Genomic DNA, 11,061 nt, shown 5'->3' with positions numbered 1-11,061 from the left:
GATACTGTTGTTTTTTGGTTTTTGGGACATAAATCTCAGTTGGAAGCAAACAGCAGTTGAAACATTGGCAGATGGACTTAAACACACTTCTTATCTGGCTGTACACACTCACAGCAAAAGAGGAAAATAAGAGTTGGATGTTGGGATCACCTCAGTCCTGCCGTGGCGGCCCCGGGGGAATATCATATTATGAGGTAGCCAGCCATAACATCAGACCTGTTGGGCTGAAAGGTCATACCCAGGAACAGAATGGCCTCTGTCCATTCAAAGAAATTAACTTTTATTTGACCCCATTCTGCCACCCTGAGTGATTTCATAGTCCAAACTCACACGGCTGGAAATATAGTGTTTAGGCTTCCAAATGTGTCAAACGTCCCCTGATAGAGATGATGAGCAGATATGTTCACTCTGCTTTTGATTGTAACAGTGATACGGTGTGTTGGGTTTAATTGTAGTGTGAAATGCTTCATAATTAAAGGGTAATCAATCTACACAAGGCGTAAACCACCAGATGCCATGTAATGAAACCTGTCAGAGTGCATGGTCTCTGTCTCTTTAACTGTCTGTCCATTTAAAGATAAACATATTAAAACTCTATGACATGCTTCTTAAACACTTAATGCCATGCATGACCATTCAAGGGGATCCACATCGCAACATCACGCCAACAGCTTATTCATATTTTATTTTCGCACGACAGCAGACAGCTTAAGCAGAGGAAGTATTTGTACCACACTTGTAAAAATGTCAATGTGAAAACAAACAACAAAAACTATACAGGCAGAGAGGTAGTTTCATGAAAAGCAAATTTGTTCCTTAATACTTTGTCATTTATGGCCACTGTGAACATAACGTCATAAAAATAATTAGCTTATAGCCTGGAGTGTCAGCCCTTCTCAGTGCCATCTTGATTCTATGGTCCAGTCAGAGATCAGATCAGAGACTGTTGTAGTGATTTTGTCTGCCATAGTAAGAGGGTTAGACCCCATATATGGGGTTCAAAATAAATCTAAAGGATCATTTATTAATTTATCCCTAATGACTCTCTAATGATTCTGTTGTTAGTGAAATACTAGATATTAGAGTTTAAGTCTTTCAGGCTTCCAACAATATTCAAAATAAATAATTGACTAAATGTCACTGAGGTTAGGGCTTGTCAACATATTAAGCACATATGAGGAGGGGTCACAGGATCATATTCAGGTGAAGGGCTGGAAAACACTGCTCTGTGTGTGTATACAGGGTTATCAACCTGGGCTGAGTAGAAACTCCTGAACTGCAGGGGCCCATTGACCTCTATAAGCTTACTGTGCGCAAACTGATTTTTTACACATTGACATGCTAAAGGGCCTTAGTATTGGCTCAATCTCCATATTTGGAAATAATAGTTTGACGTTTTGAGAAATACGCTTCTCTCTTGGTTGAAATCAGAAATTAGCTTAGCATAAATAATTGTTTTTACCATTCATTTTCTCCATTAAAAAGCAAAAAAAGCATTTTATTATCCAAAATGTAATCTGAGGCTCCGCCTGGAAAAGGATCCCATGTGTCGAGTTCTAAATGATCTCAGTTTGGTGCTTATGTACTGTATGATGACAATGTTGAAATGATTAGGCCTTTGTTAGTTTAAATCAAATCTGTGGCCGACTGATACTGTGGCACAGACATTTATAATAACCTGCAAAGTGAATGGTAGCAGCTAAGGGGTGTTTAGGGGGGCTTTTGAGCTTGTTTTTGCCCTGCGGCCCCAGAGCAGCTAAATCCGGCCATGTGTGCATTTTTTTTTTTATGTATAAACAGCTTGATCAAGAATGAAATGCCTTTAAGCATTTAAGCACACTTCAGTATAGGGTAAAAAAGAAAGGGGGAGCTCACTATTCAGACTGCTAAAGCCTGTAATGGGATCATACAGTAGCTTGTAGGAACACACAGCAGGGGGTTGAAGGAGTGCACTGTCATGACTGAATTACAACAGAACAATGAGACTTAATAGTGAGCAACAAGTGCTGGCTTCTTTTTTTAACGTTGATATTTCCTAGTCATTGTCACGGTGGTGCAGCAGTTCCCATCTAAAAGGATTTGGCCCACGACTTGCAGAGGATCTTCTGGAAGGCGCGTCTGAAGTCTCGGTTAAAGATGGTGTAAATAGCCGGGTTAAGGGAGCTGTTACAGTAGCCAATCCAGAAGAAAAATGTAAACAGGGGGTCGGGGATCTTACAGGAATCCCTGCACACACCGCGCAAGCTGTAACTGAAGAAAAAGGGGAACCAGCACACTACAAACACCCCCATGACCACCGCCAGGACAAATGTAAACCTCTTCTCCCTGGCCTGCGAGACCTTTTTCCTGGCAAAGGAGCTCCGACGGCGCTTCCTCCTGGAGGTGAAGAGGTCCATGGATTTGTTGCTGACCCTGGCGATGCGACTGCACTGTTTGCTGATTTTCTTTTGGCTGGCCCTCTTGGCTTTCAGGGAGTCCTCCTGCTGCTGGGGCTTGTGACCTTTGCCCTCTGAGGAGGAACTCTCCTCCATGTCCCCATCCTCAGTATGTTGCATGATGGTGTCGGTGCGTTGGCTGGGCGTAGGCGGGCAATGACAGTGGCCGTTCTCCCTCTCGCCATGGTAAGGGGAGATGGCTTTGCTCAGTCCATTTTCAGTTTGTGTCTCTCCATCTGGCCTGGGGATTTTCCCAGACATGGTTCTGGTTCTGGTTTTGGCCACCTGGTATATCCTGATGTACACCAGCACCATGATTATGCACGGGGCGAAGAAGGACGCAATGCTGGAGGAGAGGATGTACCAAGTGTCATCATTGAGCTCGCACTGAGGCAGGGAGCTGAGGTCCTTGTTGCTGTCTATAGAGATGAGTGGCGGAGAGGAGATGAAAGCAGATATGAGCCACACGATGAGGATGATGCACTTTATGCGTTTGGGAGTCCGCTTCAGGTTGTACTCTACAGCCTGCGTAACGGACCAGTAGCGGTCCAGGCTTATTGCGCACAGATGAACAATAGAAGAAGTGCAGAACAAAACATCCAAAGCCAGATAAATGCCGCACCAAACTTTTCCGAAATACCAGTACCCCATAAGTTCGTTCGCCAGAGAAAACGGCATCACCAAAGTGGCGACAAGGATGTCCGCGGTGGCCAGAGACACCAGAAACAGGTTCTGTGGGGCTTTCAGCGCCCGGCTCGTCAGCACCGCAATAACCACCAGAATATTCCCAACCACGGTGAACAGAATGAGAAAACTCACAAGAGCCGCAATGCTGGCTATCGCTGCTAGAGAATATCCACTGTCCAGACTCCAGGAGGAATTCAGATGGATCACCGTGAACGCGTCCATTCCGCTGGCGTTAAACGAATCCATCGCGACTGTGCGCGCCTTATGTATATCCTGGAGTGGCTGAATATTGGCATGAATTCACATTCAGCCTTCTAACAATTGAGGAGTCCATCCAAAACGCGCAGTATCCAATTTACAAATCTGACGACATGGATACGCGCGCATAAAAAGATCCTTAACGTATTTGAGGGTTAAAAGCAGCCATATCTCAAAATCACTTACTTCAATTAAATAATAATCTCTCGTTCCCCCTTTCATAGTCTTCTCTCTGATGGTGAGGAGTTGAGTGCCGGCCAGCCGCAGCTCTCCTCCCTCAGCATGGTGCGCTCTCGCTCCTAATGATGCCCCATGTGTTGTTCTCATAAAACTCACCCACTGCTGCCCCGCCCCCGCCACACAGCATTATTTTTCATATTTTTGGGATATGATAAGGTTAGGGAACAGACTGAATTTTGGCTCAAATGATATCAATTTCTAATACATCCCAGTGTTTGGATGTAACCCCAAATCTTTCCAAAGGTAATAGCTTAATAAAACACATTTTTTACTACTTTTCTTTACCTCAATTAAATAAAATCTTGAATACTGTACGATGCTTAACATTGCTGCATACAGGTTGTCAGGCTATTTGAGGTGAAACTCAGAAATATGTGCACAGAAACCTGAGAGACACGTGAAGGATGAGATCTTTGGAGTTTTGGCAGCAGTCTCGAGGGGAGAGAGTGAAGGAGGAGAGTCAGAGTGTGATTGGGGTGAGCTGAGGGAAGTTGGAGATGCGAGGTGTGTTGGGTTTTGGCGTTGAGCTCATCAGGGGAGAGGCGGGCTGCTCGTTCAGATGAACCGTAAGAAGATGGATTGATTTATCTTCTTACACACCTTCACACGTCAACATGTTTAGGGTTATTTCTCATTACTCATGCTCCCACACACATATATCTAGACTTCCAACTCAAAACACTGTGTGTTTAATGTTTCTTTCAGTGCTTTTGTAAAAGCATATGTCCTTCAAGGGGTGGGGAGCTGATTTTAATTGACAGGGACAAACATTATGTGCATTATTTACCTGGTTTCTCCATCTTAAATATAGTTTTATCTCCTATAAAATAGTAAGTTATTGGGGAGGCTTTAAATAATCCTACTTTCCCACTTCCAGAGCTGTTCTCTATTCTGCACATTAGAGCACAGTGCAACGCATGGTTCTGTGATGGAAGTCAAGTAGCTGCCTTTTAGTAGTCGAGAGCTAAAAATGTGGAGACCTCCTCACTCATAGTACATACTGTCTCATTTCAGCGATGTTTTATAACAGAAAATGTTATAACAATGTTTCACACAATATATATCAACCTGAGGAGAAAAGGCTGAAATAACAAGTGCCTGTGCATAAAGAGTCTTTGAATAAGATAAAGTGTTATCCAATGGATGACCTTGTGTGATCCCTGCAAATCACAAGAAATAGCGATCGTAATTCAAAGATTGTTCCTCAAGGTTATCCACGATTCAATTGTGATTTCTTAGAGATATAATACCTTAAATGGCATCCAGGAAAGAAGTACATTCGGTTAGCCTTATAGGTTTTATGTGAGAAACATGACATGAAAAGTATAAAAACTGTAACACCGCTCACATTTTCTACATTCAATTATGAATCTCTTTGGAGAATAATCCAGTGTTAATATCCACATAATTAATCTGACAAAAGAAACACTGGCAGCAAACAATCATTTCATATTTGGGGTGGGTTTTTAGGCTACATATATATACTGCTGCTGGTTTATAAAGCATTGAATGGTTTAGGCCCAAAATACATTTCTGACCTCCAGCTAAATTATGAACCATCCAGATCTCTCAGGTCTTCAGGGACGGGTCTGCTTTTTGTCCCCAGAGTCAGAACTAAACATGGAGAAGTAGCGTTCAGTTATTATGCTCCAAATATCTGGAACAAACTCCCAGAAACCAACTCTGACTACTTTTAAATTCAGGCTGAAGACTTTTCTTTTTGTCGCTGCTTTGAATTGAACAATTCACATATTAAACGGCACTGTAACTTTTATTAATGTATTTTTTCTTTTAGGGATTATTTGATTATGTTTGCTTTAAATGCCATTTTCTAAATGTCTTTCATTTTTGTAAAGCACTTTGAATTGCCTTGTGTTGAAAGGTGCTATATAAATACAAATGCCTTGCCTTACATATTATCATCTTTACAATATAATACATAATTTCACCCTCATAAAACTTAGGGCACTTCATAATTTAAATCAAGTCTGAGGCAGTGAAATACAGTAACATTAAACATAGAATAAAGTACCAACAAAAAAACAAACAGTTAAGTTTCTTTTCAAATCTTTGATTCACTCTCCTTTCTCAGCAGAATGCTTTAATAGTGTCATTTAAAAAAGTGCTCTTTATTACTTAATGACCCTGATTCACAGAACTTTAGATACCTTTGAGAATACTCAAAGGACTGATACAATGCTCAGCTTTCTGTCCTGATTGAATATCAGCTTGAAAGACTCAGTTCTGAGATTGAAAACCTTAAATGGTGCTTTGTCTCCAAGGCCTCATGAGAACTTCAAGGCTTAAAAGCAATTCATGACTTAATTATGTCTAGGTCATGTTTATTGCATCATCCATATTGCTGTGATATTTTCTATTGTAAATCTCTTTAAATCTAAGGGCCTGTTTCTCTTGATGTCAGAGGTGTATCATTACAAGTAGGGTTAGTATTGACTCTTGGATACCATTGTGCAGCTTTAGTAAACAGTAACACTTCAGTATCTTTAGCAGTCTGTTGCAAAGCGAGGTGAAAGCATGAATCATTGTCTTACCTCATCCTGATAGCCTGCCGGGGGGGGGGGCCCAGTGACCTTTTGGTTGAGCTTGCCTCACTGCAGTATCTTCCATAACATCAGGTCCATGTTCCCTTCCTCCATTCAGAGTTGCCATACTAGTACAACTGTATATCTCAACCCCCTTATGTACATTATTGATTGGAAGCTCTTCTCAATGTATCCAAATTCCTGTGGCTGACACAGGATTAAGATGAGCGCAATGTGCCATCACAGACAATTTCAATGTAGTTTAAAGAACTAATTGATGGGAAATGGTGTCTGCTTTTAGCCATAATTGCTACTCTTATTCATCCTAAATGTCAGTGTGTGTCACCCCATTAGGAATGCCCTTTTTTTGTGTTTGTAATATATTTTAGAGGCTTTGTCCGTTGTATGTCGTTTCATCGGTGGATGTTCTGTGTCCTTTTTGGCTAACCTGTTTTGGATACTTCAGACAGAAAGGTCTTTTGAACATGAGTAGAGGGCGAGATCAGATTGAATCAGGACGCATGCTGCCCACGTAGCATCTTAAAGCTACGGACACATCAAAGTCTGTTTACAGGCCCCTCTCTTCATGTGAAAACAGTTGTGTTAAGCCTTTTGTGGCTCCAGAGGGAATTGTGTGAAATGAACACATTAAATCCAGCTTTGTTGGCATCCATGTTTACTTTTTACTCTACAAAAAAGCATAGTAGCGCCTCTTCAAGAGGAAAATATAACTTTGTAAAGACACAGAAGATGCAACAACATGACAGAGTGAAGACTACATCTCCTACACCATTTATCTTTAGAAACAAGATGACAGAATTACGAAGCAGTTTTAGAAACTTTAGAAACACATCACGACTCGTCATCTTGATCACCTTTACAGAAATATGATGCATCATCTTGCCCATGCTTGATGTAGGAAAAAGTGCTCCTTGCACAGAAGACAAGGTCTATAGTGGTAGGAGTGTCAAGTGGTGAGCAGCAGGTTGAGAAGAGCTGAGTAAACAAGCGCTCCCTGCAGAGCGCTGCAGAGGAGTGAGCGGCGTGTTGTTAACTGAACACAAAAGTATTTGTGAGGAACGACAAGGAACTGAGAGGTGGAGAGCGTCTGAGGGAGAGCTCAGCGTGAACCCAAATGTGGCCCGCTCATCACGGGGCATAAACCTGACAAGTAGGAATTCAGACATTTTCATTTCTCTACTTAATGTCAGTACATTGGTTTTATAATGTTAATGCATCAACATCCTCCACGTAAGAGAAAGTGTTCTTTTAAACAGTTTCCAACGCCAGCATCTCAGATTTAAACAACCTCCTCAGATGGTCTCTTAAGCTTAGGATGTACACTGAACAAAAATATAAATGCAACACTTTTGTTTTTGCTCCCATTTTTCATGAGATGAACTCAAAGATCTAAAACATTTTCTATATACACAAAATAACCATTTCTCTCAAATATTGGCGTATACGACAGCGTGTTCCAGTTCCTGCCAATATCCAGCAACTCCGCACAGCCATTGAAGAGGAGTGGACCAACATTCCACAGGCCACAATCAACATCTGATCAACTCTATGCCAAGGAGATTGCACTGTTGCACTGCGTGAGGCAAATGGTGGTCACACCAGATACTGACTGGTTTTCGGACCCCCCCAGACCCTGAGGCTGTGCGAAGTTGCTGGATATTGGCATGAACTGGAACACGCTGTCGTATACGCCGATCCAGAGCATCCCAAACATGCTCAATGGGTGACATGTTAGGGTTAAGGTTTAACCCTAGGGTTTTCGGACCCCCCCAGACCCCCCCAATAAAGCAAAACTGCACGTTTCAGAGTGGCCTTTTATTGTGGCCAGCCTAAGGCACACCTGTGCAATAATCATGCTGTCTAATCAGCATCTTGATATGCCAAACCTGTGAGGTGGGATGGATTATCTCGGCAAAGGAGAAGTGCTCACTATCACAGATTCTTTCAGATTTCTGAACAATATTTGAGAGAAATTGTTATTTTGTGTATATAGAAAATGTTTTAGATCTTTGAGTTCATCTTATGAAAAATGGGAGCAAAAACAAAAGTATTGCATTTATATTTTTGTTCAGTGTAAATATGCCTCTACTAACTCACATCTACAGTATGGTGAAGACAAACTGATAATGCCTGCTTAATGAATAGCATAGCTTTGGAGTGTCTTAAGCATGGTTAATACGTGACTTACTTGACATTGTAATATGCTAACTAAAAATAAACTAGCTGAATTATTTTAAGTGTCTGAGTGCCAGTGGGTGAAATTTTAATACCAGATCTATAAATACCATATTCTCACCTGCAAACACATTGATTCTGTGCACAGCTAAATGTGTTTTGTATATTATGAGCAATATTCACGCATGGCTGCATTAATGATGTAGTAGGAAATATGGCCACCATTTGAGTAAACCCTCATACTCCACCTTGTGAGATGTTACATTTACTGGTGTAAATGTACTGCTTCAATTAGCTGTTGACCCCACACACATTCATCGGTCACATTGAGGGCGCCACAACTATTCTTCATTGAATTTCAAGGTGGGAAGCTCCTCCAATACGGCTAGAACTGATCAGAGAGTACGTAAAGCGAGCCACAAACACACATGTATGGAGTACTTGGAATTTCTCTGGTACAACATGATATGGGCTCATATTAACATACTTAGTGACAACACATGCAACCCACAGTTAGTGTCGAGTCAAATGTAATGTCAGTTTTAGGGGCAGCTGCAGCAACGACTGTCAATACTCCCACATTGTGAAGCGCCTGTCACTGTTAGACCTGGAGCCTCTCCAACATTTCCTTTAATCATCGTCTGTCTCAGGAAGCCTGAAGTCCGGTCCAGAAACATCAACATTATCCCTCTAACATTTAGAAGTGTTGACACTGGTATGTTCACACTTATTATAAATGCAAATATTTCTCTCCGGCATAACATTTTTCCATCATAACGATTACAAATTAAAGTTCAAAGGGGGGAAAGACACCCTTGGTCATTATTTATTAAAACGTAATCAAATTGTGGCTGGCAACATAAGCAAAGAACCCACCAACTGTCAACAGGTTTAATACAAATGTTGCTGAATCCTGATTGGTATGCAAGAGTACACATCCTATTTGGTCTGCCCACTTCTAGCCAGTCAGAAGAACTTTGCCAAAGTTTTCAAAGTGGCATGATCTGAAGTGTGGCCTCATGCCATTCTAAATGTTAAAATCCCCAAAAGTATCCATATCTATATTTCATCCCTGACTGGTTCAGATTGCTCAATGCTTCGCTTGCCAGTCTGCCTTGGCACTGTCAAACAGGTCTATTTGCATGTGTTGCTAAACAACAATTATATTTGGTATAATTGGAAAGTCATAGTCCCTTGAGACGCATTATGGATATTTTTCAAAAACCCCTAGACGGAGCCTTTGAGGTAATTCGTTAATGGGATTGGGCTTTGACCAATTATCTCTGAGGAACTTTTCCTCTGTTGTGGAAACTATTCTAGATGACCAATGAGCCCATGCCCAGCAGCCAATAAAAACTAATAAGCAACCGTTGATGTAATGCATAATTGCGGGGCATTGCTCTGTGCTTTCTTTGGTTTAATAAGAGCAGCGGCGAATGGGTCCCTGATGATGCAGAAATCAATGCATACGGCTCGGTTCAGCTTCCACGCTCACACTTGTTAAGGGACGTTTACATTTTCCTCAGCAGCAAGTCGCCTTTGGTGCAGTTCAGGATATGAACCCTGGATTGAGTTGTAGTCCTGAGGTTCACTGGGTTTCGATTAGCTTCAGGGGATTTATTTTCAAACTTTGTAGGGGACAGGGACCAATAATGCATAAACACATGCAAGTCCTGGGTTATTACTTTGCATGTTCGGTTTGTTTTGGAATTAAATTATTTTTGTTCAGCTTTTTCCTTTTAATGAATTATAGTTTGGGGTGTGTACACCTTACTTATCGGCTTTCGTTTTGTGGTTTGATGGTGTTATTCATAAATAAGGGTTGTTTGTTGAATAAGATTAACACAACTTCATATAACTTCTGGTGCAAACTATAAGTTCCTTTGAATTAAAGCTTCCAAGAAATGAGAGATGATAACGTTGTAATTAGATCAACAAAGAAATTAAATGACATCTACTGTATTTTGATTATTGGCCGTTTGAATAATTTATGATTTTATGGAGTTAGCAATGTGACATTTGTCTTGTTTTTTTGGTTTTACATTATAGGAAATGTGGTATAACTGCTTTTTGGACAGGGATAGGTTCTTGTGATCTGAATGAATTTGTTCAATAATGTTTGATATACTGATAGAACAGACCATTTATTAATCAAATTTAAAATAATGTAGCATCTAGTTGTGTGGCAATGCTGTGCCCTTTGCAAATAGCGTTTATTTAAAATCAATGCAAACAGAGAGTTAGGAGTTTAGAGGGTTCTGTGGGAGATTTTAGGAAGGCTGCAGCTTTCTAGATGAGCTCTTAGTAAGTAAGAATGGGAGTAAGGAGCAACACATGGAGGCCTTGGTAAGTGAAGTACAGCAGGTGTCACTTTGTTTTGCTCAATCTTAACGGGGAGTCATGCAGAGAGAAAGAGCCGCTCTTCACTAAGGAAGTGCAGAGAATAAAATATCCTGCAACTGTAATGTCAGGGACAATATGATTTCTCACATCATTTATGCACATTTTCAAGGCATTTCAACGGGCTCTGCGCTCCATTAGGATCCCTTACAGAGCAGCTACACATTTATTGCCCTTCATTTGTTCTGGTTAATAGAAAGAATATGTTTAAAGCTCCCAGTTTTCCATCATGTGATTCTGGCAGATCTCCATGATGAAGAAAGTCCCCTCCTCATCAATAGTCTAATCTGTGCCATCAGACA

At 41.1% G+C, this 11,061-nt stretch overlaps 1 protein-coding gene across 1 annotated transcript; it reads right to left on the bottom strand.

The window, feature by feature from the left end:
• Nucleotides 1-696: 696 nt before the first annotated feature.
• On the bottom strand, nucleotides 697-3,607 carry LOC307033600 (alpha-2 adrenergic receptor). Its single transcript, XM_079672132.1, has one exon. The coding sequence runs from the start codon at nucleotides 3,366-3,368 to the stop codon at nucleotides 2,070-2,072; it is 1,299 nt and encodes a 432-aa protein (XP_079528258.1). The 5' UTR covers nucleotides 3,369-3,607; the 3' UTR covers nucleotides 697-2,069.
• Nucleotides 3,608-11,061: the final 7,454 nt, after the last annotated feature.

The sequence above is a fragment of the Notothenia rossii genome, assembly GCF_949606895.1.
Source record: "Notothenia rossii genome assembly, chromosome: 3".
Lineage (NCBI taxonomy): Eukaryota > Metazoa > Chordata > Actinopteri > Perciformes > Nototheniidae > Notothenia > Notothenia rossii.
Note: the sequence above shows the minus strand (reverse complement) of the source record. Positions and strands in the feature narration are given on the sequence as shown.